Raw genomic sequence first — 27,565 nt, 5'->3', positions numbered from 1 at the left:
TATTTGGATCCTAAGCACTGATCTGGTTTCCGCTTTACCTCTTTTAAAGGGGACACAGGCCCAGAGCATCACACTCTTGAAGCCACTCGGTCATCACACTCACTTCCCTGTGTTCTTGCGTTCTGTGTCCTGCCTCCCTCTGCATGCTCTGTTCTCCACCCCCACCCCCCATGTACCACCACCCCCCACCCCCGGGCCCAGCCATGGTCAACATCTCAGTGGAACCCAAACGCACCTGCCCTGGGCAGATCTGACCTTCTGTCTTCGAGCTTCCTTTTCCCTCCACCAGCATTGCCTGCGCACATTTGGGCATCACCCCCCAGTCTCCCCCACCTCAGTGTGGGGACCATCACAATCACAGTGGCACTGGGCACTTGGTGCAGGGACACCTTTGCACCAGGCTGTCCTTCCCCAGCTGACTCCGAGATGCATGGCCTCCCGATCTGGGTCCGGAGCAAGTGTCTGCTTTGAAGGGTAAAGCAACGTGCCAACCAGAATGCACAGCACACTTCTTTCACCCGGCAGGTCCTGGGGACAGCTGGTTTTCTGGGGGTGCGGCGGGCTCTTGGATCTACCCATGAGTCCCCATGCGGGAAGGCAGTGTTAGCACTGAAACCAACTCCAGAGCAGGGACCAAGGGAGGGGCTGGCATCCAGTGACCTGCCATCATTGTTCTTATAGCTCTGTACCTAATTTATGCTCCCAGGGTCATGCCCTTCAAGCAGGACTGCCTCTTGATACAAGCTCCCATGAAGATCTGCGATTTCTCTCATGCTGATAATTCTGTGGTCATTGAGAAACATGGGGTTCATTCACAAAAATCCTTCTTGAAAAACGGATTCTGAGGTCTGACAGCTATATGGGGGCTGCATTATTTTAATTTAATTGTGCTAAATCAGACTTAAAGAAGGTCTTGTCGGTGAGGAATGGCAGGTAAAGTGGGGACAGCATCTTATCCTGCTTCCTTTGGGTGTCTCTGGCTGTGGCCTTTGGTGGGGCATTTTGGGGGCAGGGGGAGGCTGTGAATGTGGGCATCACAGCCTCAATATGATACAGTCATGCTTAAAAAAAAGACAGGAGGATAGTGTTTGCAAAATGACCTTGATTCTATCAGAAAATGTAAAGTCAATGATGCAGTCATGAATTGGGGAGAATTTGTTTTTCCAATCTAGTCCAGACCTCTCCCTCAAAAATAAAGGGATAGAAACAATGTGAAAGAGAAACTCCAAAAGAATATAATCTATATGCATACATTAGAGTCATGCCCAATATAATTAGGAGGCGTTTTGTTTGGGAACTGAATTTTCCATTCCTCTAAAGCATTAGAGGAAAAACTTTTTAAAATTATATATATAATATTGCATGGAGCACTGGGTGTTATATGCAAACAATGAATAATGGAAACTACATCAAAAACTAATGATGTGGGGCACCTGGGTGGCTCAGTGGGTTAACGCCTCTGCCTTCGGCTCAGGTCATGATCTCAGGGTCCTGGGATTGAGCCCCATGTCAGGCTCTCTGCTTAGCGGGGAGCCTGCCTTCCCCACTTCTCTCTGCCTGTCTCTCTGCCTACTTGTAATTTCTCTCTCTGTCAAATAAATTTTTAAAAAATCTTAAAAAAAAACTAATGATGTACTGTATGCGACTAATGTAACACAATAAAAAAATGAGTCTGCTTTCAGAAATTTAATGCTTTCCTTAAAGCTCTTGAGCTGTAATTATTCCACAGGTCCTCATCTCCTGGCAAGTAGACAATTTCTGTAAAATTTAATCCAAGACAGACTGAGTTCCCCAAAGCTGAAAGTATTCAAGATCAACCATTGGGTACTCACTTATTTAACTAACTTTGAAAACTGTGTTGACGTCTGACATTCAAGAATTTATTTTTATGTTCCTGAGCTGAAGCTTTACTATATATGGAAAACGTAGTTTCTTCTTCTGTTTTTAAACCAGAATATTTCACTTTTTCTTGCGAGAGGAGAAGGATAGGGGATAAGCATTAATAATGAAGGTGGTTTTCCAAAATAAATAATCTCTGCATTTCTGCAGAAGCCAAAATTGTTCAATCTGCAAAACAGGAATAACTGAAGATGATATGTGCAGTTCCTAATGCTCTTCCCAGGCAAGACAACGTTTATGAATTCTGTTTGGTCAAGACAGTGATGACAGACCCTTCCTGAGTGCCAGACATGCAGACCACGGCTCTTATTTCCTCTCCCAGGTACCGGGCCTGGCTCTCCTCCTCACCTCCTCAGCGACCTCCTCTCCTGCCTCCTGCTTCCCTGACAGTCACTCTGCACGGATGGTCCTCTCTCTCATTTCCAATCGGTGAATGCAAGACCTCAACCTCAGAACTCCCCTCTGCCCTTGAAATACCCTCCTCTCCACAAAGCCATCTCCTGGCTTCTGCAGAGTCTCGGTGCCAACTCAATCATTTACCCTGGCTGAACCATCTCCGTGGGAATCACTCCCAAATTTCTCTCTCTTATTGGGGGATTTACTGAGGGATTACTCTTCTTTGCAGGTCCAAAAGTCGGCAAGGACTAGGGTACAAGCATGGGTTCCTCTGCTGGAGGCAGGGGGGTGAGAAGGACTCTCTTCTCTGGGCAAAGGAGACCAAACGGTGTTTGATAAAAACCAGATTAAACAAATAACAGTTGACCCCCCAGACAGGGAAAAGAGAACTTCATGTAATAACTATTTATCAAGTAAGTAGCTTATTAGTTTAAACTCTTTATTTATCTGACATGTATTATGTGCCAAACACTGTTCTTGGTGTTTGGGATACGGCAATGAACCAAACAGGCAGCTATTCCTGACCTTGTGGGAGGAACCCAAAATAGATCAAAACAAAATATATTGGTAAAGTATATGCAGGTTTTTACTCATTTTTTAGTTATTTTTATATAAATTATACGTTATGTTGATGATGATGTGATGTTATTCCTACTAAGGAGAATATTGAGGGAGGGAGGGCACCAAGTATGCCAGAGTGGGCAGTGGGTTGGACTTTAAATAAGGGGTGTCAAGGTAGGACTCACTGAGATGACCTTTGACCAAACACCTGAGCAGGTGTGGGAAGAGGGGGAGGAATATTCCAAAACATTCCAGAACATTCTAGGTTAGCCAAGGAGTGTATACAGAGCATGAATGAGGAGCAGTAAGGCAGCCAAAGTCTCTAAATGGAAGCTGGAGAGAAATGAAGGCTATGGAGACAGATTGCTGAAGGCTCAGATGCAGGGCATGCCTTGGTTCTTCCTGGTGGGCAGACCCTGTGCCTTTGATGTCCCCTGGAGGAATACAGTTGATGCCACACCGGGCCCTACTGTGCGCCACACTTCACGTTTACTGTTACATGTGGATGCCTTTTCTTCCTTAAGCCTCATCATATCCTGTCTCCCTCCTCCCCCCAGCTCAGCACAGAGAGGGGACACTTCCTCTAGATCGGAGCTGCTGCTCTGGAATGTGATCAGGAAGGGTACAAAGAGATGTTAATGTAGTGCCGGATCCAATGGAAACCCGAAGACTCCATGTGGCAACTCTTCTGTAATTCCGACCTTCCACTCTGAGGCATCTGAAAAAATTCAGTGGTTTCCCAGCGAGCTCCTGAAGAACTGAATGTCCAGGTTCTAGGGGCAGATTCATAATGAAATAGTGAAGGGATCAGCCAACCCAAACTTGGGCAGAGGCCATAGGTGACATGTGACCTTTAGGGGAAGTTGGTCTTGGTGACAGTCACCTGTCGATGGGACATGCTCATGGGTCTTGAATGAGCCTGGCGAGTCAGTGCATTTCTGGTCTGTTAGGGTCTAATCCTGTAGACTTCTGACAGCATCTCCACTTCCTCCCTCACCTTCTCCTCTTTGAGGGCTTAGGGGATGCTGAGGGGAGTCGGGAGGAGAGCACTAGACAGTGAGGCCCCTGCTGTGTGTTGAGCGCATCAGCGTGTATGATAACACCCCTGTGCACTTTCACATGAAAACACCCTGGGTGTGGTGGCACTGGGAAACACTGTTTTCCAAAATTAGGTAAGGATTCTGTGCAGATGGAAGGGATTCCTTCTTCACTGAGCTCTGCATTGGGAGAGACAACAGGAATCCCAAACCCAAATTCCCACCAGAGCAAGACCTAAGTTAGGGATCTGTGAATTTTTCATGTAAAGGGCCAAATAGTGAATATTCAGACTCTGTAGGCCATGGGAGGTCTCTGTTACATAGCCTTTTTATTTATTTATTTTTTAAAGATTTTATTTATTTGACAGACGGAGATCACAAGTCAGAGAGGCAGGCAGAGGGTGGGGGGAAGAAGGCTTCCTGCTAAGCAGAGAGCCCGATGTGGGGCTCGATCCCAGGACTATGGGATCATGACCTGAGCTGAAGGCAGAGGCTTTAACCCACTGAGCCATCCAGGCATCCCCATAGTCTTCTTTTTAAAATGTAGACCCCATTCCTTGCTTGAGGGTTCTAAGGGGGATTTGGCCCAGGGGCTGGAAGTTGCTAAACCCTTAAATGAAAGAAGGGTGGGATGATGATTAATTGAGGGGAGCCCATGGTCAGCCTCAAGGTAACCTCTATATACTTGGCTCCAGCTGATAGGTGCAAAGCAGACACTCAGGAGGATCTTTAAATTTGGATTTTGATATGAATTTTCCCAATTTCAAAAGTTGGCACCTAAATTTGAAGATTTGCACTATGGTTGGCGGACAGAAGCCAAACAGGCTCAGGCCTGCTGTGCTTGGGCTTTGGTTTGTGACCTGGGACACCACCAGCCCATCAGGACAGGGCTGGAAATCTCAGGCTGCTGGTCCCGATGATTCCTATAGTCTTGGAGCTCTGGTTGGGTGTGCCTTCTTCTTCTACCTTCCAAATCCCTTCCCTTCTGCCTTTCTCTACTTTTCCTGCTTTATAAGACCCTTCAAAATGTCAGTGCAAATACATCCTATACACATACACATACACACACACGATCACTGTTACATCCATTCTAACACAGTCCTGCGACGCCTCTCTACGATGATTCCTCCCACATCGGATTTCCATGAACGTTCTGCCTTGCGCCACACACACATGAAGAGGAAAACAGGAGGAGCCTGTAGCCACTCATGTTGAGGGGGACACAGCATCACCTAGGACCCCGAGGTCCATGCAGAAAGGACGACATGCCTTGGAGGCAATTGTCAGAAAGATTCCCACTTAGGTGGGGAGGAGGCACTAACATCATCTGGGGAGACAGGGAACTTGGACGGCATTCCAGACAGAGGGCACAGCACACATACAGAGAACTGGGGGCAGGAAGGGGCTATAGGAAGACGAGTGTAACTTCAAAGCAGAGGAGGTGGGGAAGACCCCAACCTAACCACCTCATAGACACATTTCCAGCTTGGTACTGAGAGATGTCCCCTGGGCCTGAGACCTGGGTCCTGTATTACCATAGAGATGAAAGGGTCTACAGCTTCCATTTGAGAGAGAGATGGCCTGCTTGAGAGATAGCCCCCCCTTTTTTTTCTTAAGGAAAGTGAGCAATAAGGATGGAAAAAGGTCACCTTGAGATGACAGTAACACCCCCAAAATGTGCCTTGGTGTATAGTTGCTGGGAAGCATTAGTAGCAATCTGCTGCCACTGCAAGCAATTCTGATGAGGGGACCTGTGGCCAGGACAGTTGCCCTACCTTCTCCATGAGTCACAAGTCAGAAAACCTGATTTCTGCAGGTCAGCCACAAAGTCTATGCACCAAGACAAAGACAAATTCTGTTTTGGAGCTTCCCTTTGCTCTACCTGCTCCCCTCCTTGCATTTTCCCCTTGCTCATCTAAATAGTAAATCAGAGAGGCTCCATGGGGCCCCCAAGCAGCCCGTGCACAGGGCAAATCCCAGAGGTCAGCCCTGGAAGCCAAGAGACTGTCTGCAGAGGGCCTAGGGAATGGTCCTGCAGGCCAGGAACCTGGAGTGGCTATTCACCTGGCCTTCTGGCTGGGAGATAGATGTTGCCATGGCAACTGTCAGATGCAGCAGAGGCCACAGAGAGCCCAAGAAAGAGCACCAGCAACAGGACTCATCATGGCCATCTCGAGGCCGCCACCAGAGGCACCACTGGGAATACAGTTCTTTTGAGAAGGAAGTCCAGATGGGGCACAGTTAGAGCAAGGGTTAAGAGGGGGGAGATGATTGAGCAGTGCATCCAAGATTACATTTGGGGTCAGCATCTCCTTCCTAAATACACAACGTGATGAAATTCCAGGAAGTTCGGGGGCTGTTTAAATATTTAAAGAAGATTCTAGTTCTGTAGGAGCCCGTTGACATTCACTTCTCACTTGTTTCTGAGAAATACGAAGTACTTTTAAAGCTTGCATCCCCCACTCCTCCTAATTATCCATCTGTTTGTGGTGAGGACAAGAAAGTCATCGTTATGTCCATTTTGCAGATAAGAAATCACATGTGAGGATGGCTCATCCTCAGACACTCAAGAATATAGCTGTCCTATCACCCACCCTTGAAAACAATTTTCCAGAACCAGTATGTTCCCAGGTGGAGAATGGAGGGCTCATCCCCACTGCTGGGAGAACTGTCCATGTCACCCATTTCTCATGGATGGTACTGACTACATGTAGCAGTAGAGTTAAATGTTTGCATTTGTTTTGGCCCAGCAATCTCACTGCTTGGAACTTAACCTAAGAGCATAATCATAAGTGTCAAAAAACAGGCCACAAAGGATGTTCATCACAGTGGCATTTAGAGTAATAAAAAATGGAAAACAACAGACATGTCTACTAGTACAGGATTTGTGAAATAGATGGTGGAAGGCATCGTTATGAATTGGAGGCAAGTACTTAAGGGGTCTATAGAGTGATGTCTTCTTAGAATGCCATTGATGATGGTCAAAGAGAAGGGGATGGAGGGAAGACGTTAGGAACAGCCCTCATTCCCCAGCTGAAAGCTGAAACAATCTTCCTGTGCACGCACTCATCTGGGGAGGACCACTTTAAACCTGGTGATGAAGACAGGATCTGAGACTAAGTTCTGATTTCACTGCAGCAGTAGGTAGTAGCTGATTGGCTCTGATTCCTGTTAGGGAATGGAAAGCCAGGTTTAAGGTTAGACACTCTTCCTCCCAAGATATGAGCCAGGCCTGGGTCCTTGCCTTTCCTTCCCCAGAGCCGCTCAATGGCAGCTGGCTTCCGCCTCTCCCGCCAGGACGTGGGTTGACGGCCAGCCTTCACTGGCACTGCCCAATGGCTCAGACCCCCACAAACTGGTCAATTCACCCTTGGTAGCCATGTGCGTGTGGTGGTGGACGGGGCAGGGTGGCAGAGAGTGTGTGCATGCGTGCATGTGTGAGAGTTTGCGTGTGTGCGATGAATGATTCAATAGGTGATAGCACCATGCCTACAGGTAGCCGTAGGTGGTGGGATTGGGAAAGTGGTTTTGCCTTCTTCAAAATGCTTATCTCTATCTTCTAAATTTTCAACACTGAGTATGAACTTCTTCATAATAGGAAGAACAACAAAGTTTACTATAGAAATATTGACATTTCTAGTCAATAAAATATCGTCTACCGCTGTCTCCCCAACTCCTCACACACAGAATGTTCTTGTCATTTCCTAGTTAAACCACCGTCTCACACCTGGACTCATCGGGCCTTGGGTAAGACATACACTCATGGTTTCCTGTCAACCCAGACTCCATGCATTCAAACAAAGGAAATGTAAAAATGGCTCAGCTCTTTAAATATCACCAGACTGGCAGTCTCCTATGTCTGTGTTTTAGTTCTTGTATGTGAGAACCCTGAATGAAGTTGCAAGAACAGTGTCTTCAAAGTAGAAGGCAGAGTGCTGTCTGAGTCTCTAACAGGGCCTGGTGCCATGGGGGCATTCTTCAAAAGGCCTCCACTAGGCACAGCCAATGGCCTGATTCTGTATTAGCCATCTGGGCCCAGGTGCCAGTGCCAGGGCTCCGGGATGTGGGCTTCACCCACTCACACGCACCTGCCTCGTCCGCGGTGATGGAGAGCTCGTTGCTGGGCTCGCTCTTGCCAATCCGGTTCTTGGCGTACATGCGGATGCTGTAGGTGGAGGAAGGGTGGATATCAATGATGGTGGCCGAGTTCAGCTGAGGGGAAACATCTTTGGTTCTCTGAGCAGAATCCCAGGAGTCTTTTGGGTTTTGTTTTTCAAAAAAGAAGAGATAGAGATGTGAGTTTTTTTCCTCTGCCTCTGAAAGTTCACAAGTAGGAATTAAACACACACACACGCACGCACACACACGCACACAGAGGAAGGAAGAAGGAAAGAAAGAATAGTTACAACTCAAAGTGAATTCTCAAAGCAATGCTCCCAGTGCATTAGGGGGGGTCGCCATCAGAGGGAGACACTGCACACTCATTACCCATGCTAAGGGGGACAAGGGACACGGGCAGCAGAGGTCTGGGGCGGGGAGGGAACGTCTGAGGCACTGGTAGGTATCAAGGAGGAAGGTGCAAGAGATAGGACCGTGCATCAGTGAACTAGGAAGCGGCCACATCAAGTCACTCATTGGACGAGAAGGTAAAAGGAAGTATGGTTTGGACACTGACCCACACCTCCCCCCACACACAAAGTCTCTGGGTCTCAAAGTTATTGGAAGACCAGTGAAACCTCTAGCCATGTCAGACCCTTCCTCCTCCAGAAGCACAGCAGTCAACATGAAATTCTTACATAAAAACTAATCTCAGTCTCCAGCATAAACACTTAATCTCAAATACTCAGTTGTGGGAACAATTTTCAGTCACGGCTAATTTTCACAAGAGCACAGACTCATAGGAAGAATTATCATTGAATAGGTGACAATTTGTACCTGCTGCGTTTAGAATTTCAGTCCATGAGGAGTAAATGGTTCTCCTTTCAGAAAGGGTTTGGGCCATTGCTAATCATGGGCTGAGGGTCAAGAGATGATGTCCATTGCAAGAGAACAAGAACCAAAGGTGGTGAAAGGGGATGAGTCTTAGATAGTCCTGCAGTCCCCAGTGTCCTCTTGGGTGGTGCTCAGCACCCCTGTGGAATCTCACTGAGGTTCTTTGCTCCCTGCTGGGTTGTGAGCTCCGTGGCAGCAGATACCATGCTGCCATGTTCACTGCCACGTCCCCAGTGTTGGCACGATGCCTGATGCATAGCAGACAACACATCATATATGCTGTTTAACAGACAGATGCATAAAGGGCAAATACACAGACCTCTGAGCCCTGGGGATGGTTCATTTCCCCTTCCACATTCATGATGAGCATGGAAGTTCAGAGGACTGGTGTGCCTACTACAGGTAGCCATAAATGTTAAGAGGTCTTCTGGAATTGCACAAAAAATGCGTCTCTTCCAGGCTGCCTTGGAATGCTGTAACTAACCAGGGAACAGAGCATAATCAAGACTAACGATGACTTTTCCACCTAAAAGGAAATGCATCACTTGGGTCAAGAAGATTGAAGGTGGGAAAACACTGATGTAGATAAAGAAGATGTTGCAAAAAGTCACACGGTGGGAAAGGAGAAGACTATGACCCAACAGAGGACCCTGTAGTGAGGGTTTAGGACCAGTGGGCAGACACATAAATATGGACCCTGTCCCAGGAGGAGAAAGCCAAGCCTTCTGGAGAAGATGTCTAGGACAAGAGAGGAGCCCTCAGAAGCCATAAGGTGCAGAGGGGTGGCTAACCAGCCCTGGGAGGAAGCAGGTACTTGTCGTGGTTGATGGTTCTGGCCATCTTCACTGAGGATATGTCTGGGAGAGATGGCAGAGAGGTCCGAGGAAGCCTTGTGTGTCCACTCACTGCCTCCTTTTCCTGCCAATCAACTCAAGAAGAGAACATGGGGGTGTGGCGAAGGCAAGGGTTAAAGGGCAAAAGCGCAAGGTGCTTGAAGAAGGGGTGGTGTTTTTAGCTTCTTTCCTGCAGTTACTACACTTTGATTGAAAAAGATGATATCAATGATCATGATTATTAGAATAAGGTTCAAAACAACACAGGATGGATTTTGAGTTAAAGTTTAAGAAGATGGGAAAGCACGCTTTATCCTGGAGGATTTGAAAGTAACTGAATGGAGAAGGAGAAGCAAATCTAGTTAAATTTCCAGACACCTTCTTGCAAATGATACAGGATCAAAGGAGAAATAAAAACAAGAAGGTGACCACCCAGGAGAAAAGAGTCGGGACAGGGATTAGAAACACTGCTTCTGATTGTAGATGCTGACGTGCAGACAGGCAGGATGTGGATTATTAGCAAAGTATGCCGAAAAACGTAACACGGGGCAGAGCAATCCTGACCCTCAAGAGGATGGAAATGCAGATTGAAATACAAGTACAACTGGGAAGGGCAAACCACAGACAAAATAAACTCAGGCGTGAGTCCCGAGCAGAAATGCAAGCTTGGGAGTCCAAGAGCCGGAGGATGCATGGGGGTCCTGGGAAGAGAATGAACGGGAAGGGCGAGAAATGAAATTGTCAGGGGAATGTGTCACATGTGTCCTTGCCCCGTGGAGGAGGGATGGTGCTTTTGGGGGTGCAGAGATCAGATGTAGTGTCAAGGAGGGCTCATAGTTCACACTGGAAGGTCCTTCACAAGGGGACTGTTACAGAGGAACTTGCAGGGGATGCTAAGGCTCCCAGCATTTAGCGAGAGTGGGGAGCTGCTCCCTCTGGGGTCAGGAGAGCCAACGGGAAGGGACAGCATTGCCAGAGTCCAGACAGGGCTGGGACCTCAGAAGAGGGGCCCCTGACAGAACGCGGCCACTGCCAGGATCCTTGTCTGAATCACTCTTTGTGCCTGCTTCTGGGTGAACCCAAGGGAGGGCAGAGGGAAAAAAAAAATCTGCGTGTTGTAGCCAGTGCAGTTCCGCTCCCAGAGAAGGGCAGACAGTGGGCTTGCGGGGAAGGGCAAAGTGGCAGCTGGAGAAAACCCAGGACTGGAGGGAGCTCAGGCTTGCAGAGTTGTATCTGCTCCCCCATTGCTGTGCTGGGCATTGTGTAAACGTGACTCCTGCGGTCCCCAAATGCGTGGGTACAGGGGAAACACCTTGGAGTTTTGTGACACAGGCACTTTCAGACCCACAGAAGCAGAATTACTGTGTAATGGTGCCCAGACACCTGCGCTTTGCAAAGCCTCTCTCTGGGCCATTCTGGTGCACAGCTAGAGTTCGGAGGGCTCTATCTGACGGAATTATTACAACATCCTGGTGACGTAGGGATTTTTATTTTCCTGAGAAACGCAGGCCTGTTACATGCCTGGCATGACATAGGGCTGGGGTTTGACCTCACCTGTGTTACCCTGAAGCTTGAGGTCATATTCTGGTAGCACTTGACCTCCACATAGTCCCTATGGGACCCCTAATGAGACAGGAGTTCAATCTCCCAGATATCTGCTGGACGTCTCATACGTCCGGATCAGACTGACAAGAGCTTGATTTGGCTTACTGACCAGGGGTTCAGCCAAGTGCAAGGGAGGGGAACAGAATTACTGTAACCCCTATGAGTGTATGGGGATGGATGTGGGGAGACATGTGCAAAGGTAGACTTGGACCCTGGTTTAGCAAGGAGATGTCAGGGATGTTCCCGGAACCAGTGGGCGGGGTTCCCCGACATGCCCCAGAGAGACGGGTGGAGGAAGAGGATGGGGAAGTTCAGACTCACATTCCTGCTTCTGAAATGCTCAACAATCCCATGGGAGGACTGAGGGAGCCCACAGGGATTAGGGTGCTTGTACTGGGTGCTTGCTGGGGATTTCCGCTTGGGGGCCCATACCCTGAGTCAAGGGGGAAGCAGATCACAAAGGACAAACATAAGAAGGGTGAATTTGATCTGAAGAAATGTTGTTAGAGGCCAAAGACCAGGAGGAGTGAGGGTGACCAGAAGGATGTTCTGGAGACAAAATGACTCTGAATGTGGAAAATTTACGAGGCAATTCAGAGAAGGACCACTTCTACTGCATCGGTTACTGGAAGGGAGACACAGGGCACAGGTACAGCCCCTCTCCTATCTGCCTCATAGAGGAGATATTCTCAGGTTGAGATGGGAAAGAGAGGTTTGAGAAAGAAGGTTCTGGAAGACGACACCTAGCTGCATAAGGGAGCCTGGACTTCCTGGGCTGGATGGTTACGCTCTAGGACAAGAGAAGGTCTGAAGGACTGGAGCCCCTCAGCGATCTGTGAGGCATGGTGCAGAAGGAGACAGGGCCAGCAGGGGGACAAGTGCACGAGGAAGGTTGCCTTCCGAAGAAGTGAGGGATGGATTTCCGCAAAGCACCTGAGGAGCTGGAGGCACACGCATGGCAAGACGCTGGGACTGGGTGGTGAAGGGGTTTTGTGTCCACTGAGAGGAGAAGCAATGCGCTCTTGGAACCCAGGCACGTGGCAGCCAAAGCCACCAGTGGGACGGTGGCCCCCACAAGGCAAAGCTGATGATGCGGGCAGGATGGGATCGGAGTGGGTCAGGGGGTGGTTAGAAGAGATGCACATAAAGGGACTTGGGATGTTTTCTTTTTCCTGGCAAGCAGGGAAGCAGGAGAGTCCTCTGTCTCCCAAACCCGGAAGGGGTCTCATTTGACCAGAGGGTTTGGGGGTGGGAAGAGTTCCACTGGACTCAGGGAGGTCTGTTCTGGTGCAAGAAGTGTGAGAACTTGTGACCATCACGGCCGTCCCAAGGCAGACGTGTGCTTTCCTGGGGCTAGTGAGTTTCCACTGCGGGGGCTGTTCAAGCACAGACCGAGTGACCCCTTGTAGGGACCCACTCTGTTACGAAGGCCAAGTACAGCAACACCTTACATTCTTGGCAAATTAACGAGAAAATAGAGAGAAGTGTCTTGAGATGATGTCATTGCCTACCACAGAGGACGAGAGTCAACAAGTTCACAAATGTTTATGACAAGTCTCATATGTGGGCTGCTCACTGTGGGGGATGCAGGGTGGTAGCACAGGCCTCCTCAGACACAGTCCCATCCTGAAAGGGTCACAAGAGCCCTCAGAGGAACAGCTGCCCAGTAGGGGAGACAGATGTTAAACGTCTCCCCAGTAGACGATCCGGGTATCCAATAAGCATCTACCAAATGTTCCACAGCAGATAGGATGCTATAGGAATAGAGGAAGGGGCACACAGTAAAATGGGTGATCAAGGAAGGCTTCCTGGAGGAAGAGCCAGTTAAGCTGTGATTTCAAGAACCTGTTTTCTACATAATCAGCCTGTAAATTACACTAGCTTAAATTATAGTTGTCCTTTTTATACACCCAGAACTTATTAAGGAAGAAATCAGTACAGGAAGAGACTAACATGATTTTTACGGCAGTGAACACAATTACTGCCTGCTGCTCAGACCTTCCAAATTGAAAGCAGTGGAGGGTCTGGAGGGCCCTGCTGGAGACATGAGGTCATGGAGTCGGACCCACCTGTTCCACGGGCTCTTCCCAGTGACTCTCCTGGAGCCGATTCTAACTCCAACTGGGTTAGACCCGCTCCAGGGCGGTGTGAACCTCTCAGCCCCCAGCCCTGGGCGTGCGAAGGGTGGATGGGCTCCGGCTGCAGCCAGATCATAGAGAAGGAGCTCTCCTACGTGGGTCATGCAGAGCACGATCAATTTAGAACTCGGAAATGCTGTGACGATGATTCTTAGATTTGGATCGCGGGTAAATTAAACACCCCAACACACTCCTCACATGGCAGGCGCTGTGCTAGGTGCTGGGATCCAGGCACACAAGACACCAGACACCCGAATTCCTGCCTCTGGGGGACTTATAGGGAGTGCTGGGGGTGCTGAGGATTCTCAAGTCAAGAGTACAGATGGTTTTGGAGGCATTTGATTTAGGAGCACATATGCACGCCAGACTGATACTCCAAACCACCTTTCAGAGGATGTTGGCTACATGCCTGACGTGGAGGAGGGGCTTTAAAGCAACTCCCTTGTTAAAGCATGTTCCCCGAGTTCACACGGAGCGCTCACAGCATGCTAGGCTGTGCTAGGTGTTGGAGGAATGGGATGGGGAGAACCAGGCCTCGTGGCGCAGGAACTTGCAGCCCGGGGGAGAGGACCCACAGATCAGTGGTCCCAAAAGTAATGGCCCTATTCCCAAAGACGGTCCCATTCTGCAGAACCAGCAGCTGAAACTGCAACATACCTTTTTGGTGACACAGTTCAATCCAGGACAACATCATAAAAATGTCAGTTCTCCTTAAGTTGATTAGCAAAGTTGATTCAATCCCAATTAAAAATGCCAAAATTGTTTTTACAGAGCTAGACTAGTTGATCCTAAGGGTCACACATGGAAAGTGAAGAAAAAGTCAAAAGGCAAAGCCAGAAGAGTGGAGCAGCCCCACCAGAAGGAGGACCACGCAAAGCCTCCATGTCTAGCACGGCGTGGTGCTGTCACAGATGGAACGATGGACTAGACTAGAAAGTCCAGAACTTGACAGAGGAGGACAGGGAAGGCTAGTCGGTGACAAAGCTGGCATCTCCCACCACCAGCGAAAGGTGGGCTTTTTAATAAGTCACACCGGGGCAGCAGGAGTCCCATGTGGGAAAGGACCCAGTGGGACACGTATCTCCCAGCATATACAAGAATCAAGTCCGAATGAATCAGAGATCTAAATGCAGGGGTGAGAGCAAGAAGCCATGTAAGCAGAAAGCACAGTGGAGTCGTCCATAGCCTGACCACACAGAGCAGCTTCTCTAACTTGACTCAAATTCCAGATGCAACAAAAGAAAATGTTCACAAATTTGGGGGAAAACAACGATGACAACAACCCGTGATCACAGAAACAACTGTCTGATGGCCCATGATGGCCCGGCTGGGAAAGAAAGCAGATGATGCTGTAGGAAGGCGTGACGGGAGGCCGGGCCTCAGGGGTGGGCCAGACCTAACATGAGAGCCGGGGGGGGGGTCCAGAGAGCAGGTGGGAGTAAGTGTAGGAGCCACAGGGTCCAGGGAAGGGGTGCTCTCGCCGGAGGGCAGCCTGTGGCCATTGAGGGACTCTTGTCCCAGGAAGAGGCTGTGGTGTCCCATTTCACAGCGGGGAATGCTGAGAGCAGGGGTCAGTGAAGGCACGCTGCTGGTTAGAGACAGGCCTGGTTGTGTAACCAATGGATCATTACCAGCACCTGGAAACGGCCGATTCCCCTGAAGACAGGCAGGCACTGAACCGCTCCCCTGAGAGGGCCCCCCCAGGCACGCTCGCCTAGAGCACAGAAGCCAGCTATCCTGTGGTTATGCTCAGCCAGAGAGACTGTCAGGGGCAGCCCTGCCTGGGGACTCTGCAGACTGTCCCCACGATGTGTGTCTGCCTTTCCCTGGAGTCCTTGTTACCCTCTGTGTCTGGGCCATTCTCTGCTGAAATGCACTTGCCTCACCTAAGAAGTGTTTCCTTCACTTCAAGATGAGTGTCTCAGAACTTGGAATTCCTTGGCTCTTTCCTGGCTGCTGTGTCTACAACAAAGGCAGGTGTCCTCTCTTCCCTGTGTCCCCCAGGAGACCCCATGTGTCCTAGCTCCTGAAAGAGCCCCATTCGGGCCAGTGCTGTCTTCAGCTAGCTCACCGCCGCCGCGTCCCCTGCCCCCAGCCCAGGCCGGCTGTCCCGTTCCCCGGTGACCGTGTCACTGGCAGCCCCTGGGCTCCTCGCTGGAGCTCCCGCAGGCCTGGTGGCTGCATGCTACTGGGGCCCTGCTGTGGCTCGGGGCCAGCAAGCCGCTCTTCTGGGCATTCCCGACGCAGCTGCGTACGTACTGCAAGACTCAAGGGCTGTTTCTAAAACCACCGACCACCGTTCTGGTGGGAAGCATGCTCACGTGTTGCTGCTGGGACTCCCCCTCAGCCGCCCCCTCCAGCCCTTGCCAGGCCCTTGCTCTGCCCCTTACACGCGGGTCTGGAAATGTCCCTCACTCAGGGTCTGCCTCCAGCTGCCAAGCCTCATTTGCACTGTGGCCTCAGCCCAGATATCCTGAGTCGGTCAACACTGTGCAACCCGGTGCAACCCGGTCACGAACGGAGCCCAGAAAGTGAAAAGTAAGGCTACGTGGGGGGTCTTTGAGGATTTTGTTAACCCTACACACGCTGGTGCTGCTCTGACACCTCCTCTCTTTTATGAGCCCCAAAGTCCCAAGAGGAGGCCCCAGTGGCGACTTTCTACTCTCGGCCTGAGGGATCCTCAAGCTCCAAGGGACGCAGGCGTCGTCACTCTAACTGGGGTTAACAGACACACCTGTCGTGGTCTACTTTATTTACGGCCCTTCTGGCCCCAGGGAAACCGACCTCGCTCTGAGCAGGAGCAGGTGCCCCTGGCCCATCCCTGACACTCGTCCAGAACCTCCCTGCAGGGTCCATGCAGGTCTCCACACAGAGCAGCTCTCCTGTCTCCACACAGACCCGGCTTACGGACTCTGAGCACAGCGGACCTCCAGGCTCTAGACGGAAGTCCCTGTCTAGAGCAGCCCCCGGCTGGGGAAATGTGCCCTGAAGGGGGTGGAGGCAGAAAACAGAACACGCCGCTTGCAGGTCGGTGGCAGTAAGGGTTCAGGTGGCGGACAGGGAGCGAGCCTGGGATCCGGAGGGAAAGGAGGGGGGCGGAGGTAGAGTCAGCCCCGCACACAGACCCGACCTGCCAAGGGACCTCGTGTGCTCTGAGCAAGGCAAGACAAACTGGTGAAAAGAGCATCTCTGGGTTTCCTCGAGTCGGGGTTTAGTCTTACAGGTAATCAGGAATAACCGAGGAAAACAATGAAAGGGTTTTTCGAACTGGAAATAAAGTTGGAGGAAATAAAGGACTTACCTGATTTATTTTTGCATTCAATATCGTAGCCCGTAATGGGGCTGTTGCCGTCAAACCCCATGGTCCACCTGAGGGTGATTGTGCGTGCCTTCACGTCTTTGATCTCAATTTCGGGAGGGTCTGGGGGCTCTGTGCAATCGACAGGAAAACTGGGCTTAGTTCAAACATGGCTCAGACAGACACGCAGGTGGAAACGCTGAGTACGGCTCAGAAGAGCTGTCAGCCTCTGACGGCGGCTGACACGTTTACTGGGAGTGTTTTTTCCTAATTGCATTTCGGGGAGGAGAAATTCCACTTTCCCAAACAGCCCGGTGTTTACAGCAGGGTTATACGGCAGGCTTTGACGGCAGTGCCGGGCCCACGTGGGGTGTGGATTAAATGTCACTCCTCTGGTTTAGAATCCAGAACTCAAAAAAAAAAAAAATATATTTTGGCTTCACATGTGAAGGTTTCCTTCTCCTTTGGATCGCCTAGCACAAGCATTCCCACCACTTGGCTAAGCAGGTGCACTCCTGCATTCGTGCCTTCAATGGGACTGTTGGGTCATCTGGCCCAATTCCTTTCAGGACTCTGTTCCCCGTGTTTTGGGGGCTGCACCATGACACGATCATACACACTGCCAAATACTGTTTTAACACCAACTTGGAACATATTCAAAATTTCCTGGGAGTCAGGAGGTGTTACATAGCCACACACAGAGGTCCGAGCCTGGGCATACACTTACTGTCCTAAAAGCAGTGTTTTCCCCCAGTTAGGTCTCCTTCCTACCTTGCACTGTGAGCTGAATTATTCCACGGTCCTCCCCATAAGAATTGATAGCATGACAGGAGAAGAATCCAGAATCTTCTCTAACAGTTGGCAAAATCTATGTGTAAAGCAGAAAGAAATCCATCTTATCCAGTAGCATGGAACCAGGACAACTAAAAGGGTTTTGGGCTGTAAAAAAATCTCTCCACTCCCACTGTTCCTACATCCCCAGCACATGTGCACACACACACACACACACACACAGACACACACACACGCATGCAACCCTGAGAGCAAATGATCTCCGTGCGATTGTGATGGTGTAGATGGACAGGTTGAACGTACATCATCAATGCCAGTTGCCAGCTCATTAAACTGGACGTGTAATTTATGTAGGGGCCATGGTCAGGTAGATGTGTATTCCACAGATGCATTTATTTTCTCGTGCTGTGCCTTTAGTACATCCAAAACAATGCTGCCCGAAGAAGCAAATCTGTAAATCCTGCGGTAGATACCTGGTGCTGCAGGACCCTCAGTAGAGCTCTCTCTAGAAGGACCCCAGGACTGGAGTTGCCCCAAATCAGTATCAGCGGTTCAAACATGGGGCGTTCTTTTTCCCCGGGTAGCTACAGAGCCTCTTCTCCCCCAACTACAAACACCACTCAGTTAATTACTGACAGTACTAAAAAATATAAGAGGCTATCATACTTTTTGTAGCTTTTGTGATCCTCTATGGAGGAATGAAGTTTTTATGTTGGATTTTTCCCAAAACAGCAAAACATATTTCCTTATAAAGCCCATCTAACTTCTGTTTCTGCAGGATGTTAAAACAGGGGCACAGCGTAGGAGGTCATTTCTCCAGTATAAATGGTCATTAAGAGACTCAATTCACCCCATTTTTTTTTTATTACAGTTGGGTTCCCTGGCATGTTCGTCATCATTCTATTCATAACACTTAAGGTCAAGCCCTGTTTTTGCAGGCAACTCAGTAATGTCGCTGTAAGGAAAGGGAGAGAAATGGTGCACTTCAGTAAGTCCTGAAAGACTACTTGCTGTCTTTCACCCACGTGCCCCCACTTCGATGAAAGGACAGGATTATCCTGCCGGTGAAGGTAGACTCTGATCTGTCGCGTTCACCGTGTTTTACCTGCAGAGTGGAGATCACCTCCTCGCCCACCTCCTTGGTGGACACGAGGTAACGGGCCATCTCGGGGTTAATGATCCGGTCCTCCTTCTCCCAGCGGACTATGATGGGCTTCTCACCGTGGGCCGCGCAGCTCATTTCTTTCTTCTGACCCTGAGTGGCCAGGGTTGTGTTTGGATAGGACGTTATCATCGCAGGAACTGAAAACCCAAGAGGGACACGACTTACTTACAAAGAGGCATTCCTGATTTCCCCACCGTAACACTCGGCGAAATCATGCTTAACAAGGGGTTTCTTTAGAAATACAATGTATTCAAGAAACTGTGGAGCAAAAATCGTGAACAGAAGAGAGTGGGGAGGTGCCAGAAAAATGAAACCTGAGGAAATGAACCGTCAGCTCACTCATTTAGAAGCTGCTGCAGGATTTCATATGGGGGTGGGGGGTCTCAGAGCATAGCCCCTGTCCCCTCGGACACAAAGGGAAATGATTTTACTTCTGAATACATTGGAGAGGGGCCTTCCATTAGAGGACAGTTTCTAACTACCATTTTCAACTCTGGAACTCTGAAATCTTACTAATCAACTTAGGTTGGGGTCCTGATCACTACCAACCACTCCTTGAGGTGACTTCTAGCTAGCTCATCTCCCACAGTTGTTAGGAACTGTCACGGTCACCAGGAGACCTCAGACCCACCCCTCTCCCACCACATGACAGGGAATCTCATCCCCAGTTCACCAAGAACATAGAAAGCTTTATTTGTGAACTTCTCAGGTTCCCCCCTCCCACCTCAAAATTAACCTAAAGACCTCCATTCTTGGCACCATGCTGAGTGACTTAAGACCCTGTTCCCATTTTGCACACCAGCTAGAAACGCAGGGCAGCACAGAATGTGCATCGTTTTGAATGCACGCTGAGCTTATAAGAGAGCGAGAGAAATCCCAGGAGCTGGGGACAGAAGTGGACGTTGAAAGACCAGAAGTATTAGGATCCTGACTACCTGAGAGGCAGGGAGTTAAAAGTGGGCCCTTCAAACCAGGCTCCTCAAAGGGCTCTACCTTTAGAGCAAGTAACTGTAACAATGACAAGAGCCATACAGGCTCTTGTGTGGCGAAGTGAGACGGGAACTGCCTTGGCTCGTGTTATGAATGAAGGAAACAAGTCACCCCTGAGAATCCATAGCTGGTCTGACTCTACGTGGGTTTGGAGCTGGAGTCATGCTGAGGGGCTGAGGTGCTGGTGACCCTACTTTGGCCACAGGCCTGAAGATCCTAGCACAAGAAACACAAACACGGTCCAGAGGGAGGCTCCGTCGCAGTTCCCCCAGATAAGCCTCTGCTGAACTTGAGTTAACAAACCAGAAGTATGAAACAGGTGAGACAACGACCCACCGTCACTGAGAACCAGCCCAAGCATGTCTGATGCTAGACTGATCACAGACTATAAAACAGTTACATACAGAATGTGTAAGGATTTAAAAAACAAAACAAAAAACAAAACAAAACACACACAGAAAGGGAAAAATACACTCTGAAAAAAGGACCAGGAGGCTTGAAAAACAACCAAATAAAGCTGTATTTTTATATAGTTTTGGCCTCATTTCTACCATCATGGGGAGAAAGGCCCTTCCTCCTTTCTAAGGTCAAGCTCACATTGAGTACTTTGTTGGCCACCTCAGAAGCCCTCCACTGCTCCTTGGGCAGGTGACCAGAGAACCACTGTGTCTTCTTTTCATACTGGCAGTACTGAGTCCCGTCTTCCCCCACAGAGCTCTGAGGTGGTTTGAGACGTACCACAATGTGTAAAAAGTCTCCCAGTTCTGTAGCCTGGATGCCCATAGAAGAGCACACTCTCAGTCAGCCGGTGTGTGGCAGAGAGGCAGAGGCACAGAGTGAACAGCACTGCGAGGCCCTCGTTTTAGCCACAGCTGCGGTGAGATCCCTCCTCCAGCACACGTGTGTGGGAGCCAGCCTGCCTCGTGAGCCCGGGCCTTCTGTCCTGATCACTCACTTCCTCTAGCCAATTCCAGAGAAAATTGAATTTTTCTCAACAGCTTTATTGAGGATTAATTTACCTACCATAAAAATCACCTGCTTTAAGTGTACAACTGAATGGGGTTTCCTTTTTTTTATTATTCAAAAATATTTTTTTTAATTTCTTTTCAGTGTACCAGAATTCATTGTTTAGGCACCACACCCAGTGCTCCATGCAATACGTGCCCTCCACAATACCCACCACCAGGCTCACTCAAAACCCTCACCCTCTCCCCTTCAAAACCCTCAGATTGTTTCTCAGAGTCCACAGTCTCTCATGGTTTGTCTCCCCCTCCAGTTTCCCCCAACTCCCTTCTCCTCTCCATCTCCCCATGTCCTCCGTGTTATCCCTTATGCTCCACAAGTAAGTGAAACCATATGATATTGACTCTCTCTGCTTGACTTATTTCATCAGCATAATCTCCTCCAGTCCCGTCCATGTTGATACAAAAGTTGGGTATTCATCCTTTCTAACAGAGGCATAGTACTCCAGTGTACTCTACAGTGTACATGGATTTTTTTCGTTTCCTAGGACAGGTGTAACTGATCACCAGGAGCTGGGGGCTTTCAATAGCAGAAATCTGTTCTCTCACAGGTCTGGAGGCCAGGCCAAGATCAAAGTGCTGACAGGGCTACACTCCTTCTCAAGTTCTAGGGAAGAATCTTTCCTTGCCTCTTCTGGCTTTTGGAGGCCGCTCTGCTCCTTGGCTTGTGACCGTATCACTCTCATGTCTGCCCCCATTTTTCTGCCCCTATTTCCTACCATGTTCCTCCTTGAGGGTTTTGCTCTGTCTTCATGTGGATTTCTTGAAAGGACACCAGTCACTAGATTTAGGATCCACCCTCAAACATTGTGATGTCATCTTAATTAATTAAGATATCTTCAAATAACTTATTTCTACATGAAGTCATGTTCTGAGGTTCAGGTGAGTATAAATTTTGGAGGGCAACACAAGTATATTTACATTATCCAACACACACACACACACACACACACACACACACACACACAGTAACAGCCCAACCCAAGTATACAGTTGTATAATTATTGCCACAACAAGTTTCAGAACATTTCCATGACCTTGAAAGGACTTCCCACCCCACCCACTTAGAGTCCTTTCCTACCCCAGTCCCAGGCAACAGCCAATTGACATTCATCCTTCTAGATTGGTCTTTTCTGGACATTTCCTGTACATGGGATTCCGCAGTAGGTACACTTTCCGTGCCTAACTGTATGGCCTTTTCTCACTGAGCATATTTTCCAGGTTCATCCATTCTGTAGTGTGTACCAGTTCTTTGTTCCTGTTTGTTGCTGAGTAACATTACATTGCATGGGATTTTCACATTCGGTTCACTCATCCACCATTGGTACACATTGGCATTGTTTCCACTTCGGGGGTATTATGGACAAGACTGCTATCAACGTTTGGGTGCGGGTTCTTGCAAGGACCTATGGTTTCACTTTTCCCAGGTAGGTCCCTAGGAGGAACTGCTGGGTCACATGGAAATTCTGTTTAACATTTTGAGAAACTGCCACACTGTCATTCCAAATGGCTTCACCATTTTCCCGACGTCTGTGTCAGAAGATAGCACAGAAGAGGAAAGGGGGAGGAGTGGTTAGGATTCAGTTTATGATGCAGGACAGGAATGTTCCCCTTCAACCACATGCAGGGCAAAGCTGGGAGGTGAGCGCCAGCTTGATACTCACTGGCTGGAGAAACCCCAATGGCCAATACAGTGCTGCCCTGCAGAGGACCCGAGGGTCCTGAAGAAGCTGTCAGCTGCTGGGAGAGGTCGACATGTGCCACCTTAGAGAGTTAAGCAAATACAGAGGCTGAAGCTCCTCCTTCTCTGAGATCAGGCAGAAGGCAGAAGGCTTCCTGTGGCAGCCTGTGCAGCAGCATGAGAAAGGGGCTGCTGAGCTCTGAGTCTGGGACACCAGATGGGGACCTTTGCAACCTATTCCACTTCTCCATCCCACTGAGGGAAGGACTAATGCCCCAGGAGTTCAATGGCCCCCTTAGCTGGTCCCAATACTCACCAGATGAGGGGCCCTACCCAGAAAGGAGGCTGAATGGGCACTCCACTGGGAGGGGCCAAAGGGAGACATGGCATCCTTCTCCAAGGATGTCCTCTGTAGGAGAGGAGGCCATAGGGAGGCTCTGGGGGAACAGGGAGCAGAGAAGACCATCCCCCCTTATCAGATACTCTTGCTTGCAACTTTGCACCCTCCACCATCAAAGGGTTCTGAATATTACCGAAAACCTTTGAATAGCAGGCATGGAACTTAAACATCTGGTGTGTGGAAGGACCAAGAGGCAACTGAACAGGAGCACTGAATATGTGTGCCCTGGGGGCAGTGGGGGCACATCTGCTTTCTTGCATGGAGACTTGTGTGTGATCCCGCCCTGTCCGGTGCACTGTGATGCGTGCTCATTATGGTATTGGGGACTACTTCCCTGAACATAGTTATGGGGAGAGGCTGAACCAGCCTGTGTCTCCTTATCACTTTCCCTTGAAACAGAAAGTGGGAATTGTCTTTAGAGTGTGGCATGATTTCAGCAAACCTCAACCATAGAAAACATCTATGGGAACTTCTCCAGGGGAAAAAATGAAGCAATCATAAATAGTGTCTAAGAACTCCTAAATAGCCCTAAGATAGTTACAAAATGAAAACATTCTAGCAGTGAGAGAAAGCTCTAGATGCTCTAAGTCTTTTCTTGTTTATATGAAGGACAGAGGAGTATGGTTAAACGGTTTTCCTGCCTGAGCAGCAGACTGTCCTCGTTGAGCCACCGAGAAGCTAAAGTGAGAGAAGATGGCGGAACAGCACACACCTCAAGATCATGGTGGCCACAGCCAACTGGGGTTGGTAAACACAGTGTGCCTTCTCCCCTCACCCTGTACTCAACATTCCCCACACCCAGAAGACTGTCATCATGGGTTTTCAAATGATGATCCTCAAACCACTGAAAAAAATATTAAATTGGTCTGGTGTGGTTTGTTTACTAAGAGACGGAACTATTTATTTATTTTTCCTTATTATTCCTTAAGATTTCTTTCCAGAATTGCTTGTGAAAAACATCTTATGTGTCCAGGAGGGTAGGAGAAGTTAGTTGTGTGAACATTTTATTCATGGGAAGGTAAGGATGGACTCAAAATCTCTCTGTAAACATCACTTCATGTCATCCCTTGAAAATATACCAGAAGGAAGGTGGAAATGCTATTTTCCTCCAAGAGATTTGGAGGAAGAATCAGGGGCACCTGTTGAATTCTGGTCATGCTAGCGGTGAAGGGACTCTTGGCACAATGTCCTTAGTGGTGGAGGACTGGCTACTTAGGATGCATTCAGGTATGTTCAGTGTGTTAAGTCGGGGTCTTTCCTACTGGTGAAAAATTCTTTTCCATGGTAACTGCAAACTCCATATTTGTGTATAGTATAAAATTACTTAGAAATCTGAAATGCAGTGGAGTTTCTATTTTTTTTTAAAGATTTTATCTATCTCTTTGACACAGAGAGAGAGAGAGATCACAAGTAGGCAGAGAGGCAGGCAGAGAGAGGGGAAAGCAGGCTCCCCGCTGAGCAGAGAGCCCGATATGGGGCTCGATCCCAGGACCCTGAGATCATGACCTGAGTTGAAGGCAGAGGCTTAACCCACTGAGCCACCCAGGTGCCCCTGGAGTTTCTATTTTTAAAAAAGTATGTTTTAAGGAGCTAAATTATTTGAGAATCTCCTAAGATGTTTTCTTCTTCTACTACAATTACTTGATCTTCTAAAGATAGGAATTGGTTGCCTATTGTAAGATTCACTGGATAAAACTGAGGGCAAAAAGTGTGGATGAAAATAGGAAAAAAAAAATTCAAGTATCCAAGATAGGGGCAGTCTCTGTTATATTTAGCCCATAATTGTCAACTTATTGTTATAGAAGACCCTAGGAGCAAAATATTTATGCTTTCACTGGGATGTATGTCGATGTGTAGATTTACCTGAGTTTAAAGTGAGGAGTCACTCTCCTGATTTGCCTCCACTGGGTCTGTGATGATGATCATGGACGTCACTCTAACCGATGTTGAAAAATGGAAGTGTCTGGGGTGAGGGAGTAAGCCAAGGAGTACCAGCGGACATGTGTAATGCTGACTGCTGGCTTCTGCTTTCTAAACCCGATGCGTGGTGGAGACCCTAGCAGATATGCCCTGGGCTGCAGGGATTTGGGGTCCTGGATGGCCTTGCCTGGCAACTCAGGGAGACACTGGTGGAGTTGTGTAGAATTGACTGGCAGGGACCTGTGGGACTTAGGAGTTAATGAGTCAGTGTATGCTCCACTTTTGTAGACGCTACGCATCAGGCTTGGTTTATTGTCTTGTGGATAGTCTGGATTTAAGAAAGGGATGGAGAAAAAGTTAATAACAAGACAAAGTATCTGAAGCTATTGCATTTTACGTAGCTCCAAGTATTGAGACACGATTCTTCTAGTATGCAAGATTTAGCAAAGGAGTCTGGTTCATCTGATTCAGCAAACAATTCATTCACACTATTGATAAAGGAATGACATTGCCTAATTAGTCTTCCTGTTTCACTTCCATCTTCCCTGTTACTCCAAACAAAAGCACTGAATGACCTTCGTGTTGGAACAACACTGGTTCAGAACAGCAGCCATATGGTGGTTCCAGACACGAGAGTTCGTACAAAGGCAACTGAAGTATTTTATGAGAAGAAATTTGCTCTACAGAACTGACAGTGCTGAATATGATATATTTTATTATTATTTGTACATGTTTTTGGAGATCTGGTGGTTAAATGTTTCCTAGCATACTGTTGGATGTATGCAGAAAAATTTGCAAACCAGAAATAAAATAACAAGAACATCACTAAAAAACTGAGGCTCCAGCAGCCAAAATGGACCAGGTGGTTTTTGGGGGAAAAGCTCCCCACTCGTTATGCTTCCATGTGGGGGGATCGTTGATGAAAACAACACTCCTGACCCCGTTCCTGAATGGAAAGGAAGTGACTAGCCTATCTTGAGAGGCTGAGAGGAACTGCTAAGTGTGACCAGTCCCTTCCAGTTATCTGTTGGCAGAGGACACATGTTCTGATCTACAAACTTCCTGTAATGAAAGAGGTTGTGTCCAAGCAAGATGTGTATATGTCTCCAGCTCTGGCAGAGACTGGGTAGACTGAGTGTAGCATCTGCAAACACACATTCTCCAGAAAGCCAAGATCAAACCATCCTACTCCTGTTCCTATCTCTTGCTCAATTCGGACTCAGGGGTATTATTATGAGACCCAGTAGTATGGACTGTGGACTGAGCAGAAATTTCCAGTTGTCTCTGGAAGCCCATTTTCCCTCTTTCCCCAGCTTTTAACAAGGGACATTATTAAAAATACACCTGAATAAAAGAAAGTGTTTCCAAGTTTTTCCTACAGTTGGGTATTGCCAGTTCAAGGCAATGATGCATCTAGGTCTCCTGGGAGACGAGCTTTGCTGGTTGGAATCCCTTTGGGCTTTCTCTGTTTCCTCCTGTTCCAGCCTGACATCAGGATCTAATACTTGGAGTGCTAGCTGTCATCTCGAGCCATGAGATGATTCTGGAGATGGGAGCCTGGGTCCCTGATGACACCATGAAGCTATCATGCCCAAGCCGGCCTGCCTCACTCCAGAAAACATTTAGATGAGAAAGAAGTATAAACCATTATATTTATTAATTATTATTATTTTGGGTTTTTCCACAATAGGAGAAGAAGAACTGTTTTTGAACTGACCTTAATCCTAGGTCCTGGCTCTTTGGGGGGAATATGGCAGATGTTCCATTTTGAAAGCAAATAAAAAACATAATTTCTATTGGATGACTTTGCAGAGAAAGATGTACTGTACAGCACGTATAGTTTCCAAACCAACCCCCAGTTTCAAAATCGTTGTTATAGGTTGGGTTATCATCAGCCGGTACCACCTGGTGTTGCACAGGCTGAGTGTGACTCTCAGATGCGCTCCTTACTCACGGTGTGGCCCTAGTCACTCATCTGCTTTGTGCCTCAGTTTTGTTCTTGTCACAGGGAGAAGATTATTGTTGAGAGGATTAACAAAGCCGGCCCGCAGCACAGAGTCGGTGCCATAAAAGCATAGACTGATGGCTTCTCCATGCCTCTGGCGGCAGGCACTTACTTCTTCATGCCCTGAACGGGGAGAGGTCTTCAGATGAGAAATGGATGCAGACTTTCATTTGGGGTCTGCGGTCTGCTCAGGATGTGCGGCACATCTCCTTCCTAAAGCTTCTTCCCAAAGACACTTTCAGCTCAGGCTCAAATCCAGTAACCAAGATTCTTTTTCTCACAAGAACGAAGTGCTAAGTCACGATAATTAAAGATCCCGCAGCCGCCAAATGTGACCTTGCAAAACTGAGAACAAATCTGTTGTGCATCCAAGAAGCATATACTTACTTTTCATTCTTCCTCTCAGAGCTGGGAAACATGAGTCAGAAACTGTGAAACTCACATAGGATTGAGCTTTGAAATATGACCCCCTGGTGTCTCCAGTCAGGGGCCTGATTCCTGCAGCTCCCTGAGCAGAGCACAGGATGCAGGAGCTCTGGTGGCTGAGCTGGGTTCTAGAAATCAGTCCAATCTAGTGCCTCACAGTGTCAGGGGCGTGTAAGCCCTATAATGGGGAGTGTTTGCTGCCAGACAGAAGGAAGAAGTTTGCAAAATGGCAGAGAATGAAAACAGAGAGATTTCCCATGAGGACACAGCAAGTCAAGGGTATTTTGTCATTTCTTCTTCTTCTTCTCCTTCTCCTTCTTCTTCTTCTCCTCCTCCTCCTCCTCCTCCTCCTCCTCCTCCTCCTCCTCCCCCTCCTCCTCCTCCTCCCCCTCCCCCTCCTCCTCC

At 48.5% G+C, this 27,565-nt stretch overlaps 1 protein-coding gene across 1 annotated transcript in view; it reads right to left on the bottom strand.

The window, feature by feature from the left end:
* Positions 1-27,565, bottom strand: part of DSCAM (DS cell adhesion molecule) — a 655,321-nt gene that overhangs the window by 118,545 nt on the left and 509,211 nt on the right. The window contains exons 12-15 of the mRNA XM_032865305.1: positions 18,657-18,853; positions 17,531-17,627; positions 16,763-16,891; positions 7,982-8,149 (exon numbers count right to left, since the gene is read on the bottom strand). Coding sequence (XP_032721196.1) covers positions 7,982-8,149; positions 16,763-16,891; positions 17,531-17,627; positions 18,657-18,853 — 591 coding nt within the window. The remainder of the gene's footprint in view (positions 1-7,981; positions 8,150-16,762; positions 16,892-17,530; positions 17,628-18,656; positions 18,854-27,565) is intronic.

The sequence above is a fragment of the Lontra canadensis genome, unplaced genomic scaffold (assembly GCF_010015895.1).
Source record: "Lontra canadensis isolate GAN:19392208 unplaced genomic scaffold, GSC_riverotter_1.0 scaffold29, whole genome shotgun sequence".
NCBI lineage: Eukaryota > Metazoa > Chordata > Mammalia > Carnivora > Mustelidae > Lontra > Lontra canadensis.
This window is presented reverse-complemented; position numbering and strand designations above follow the sequence as displayed.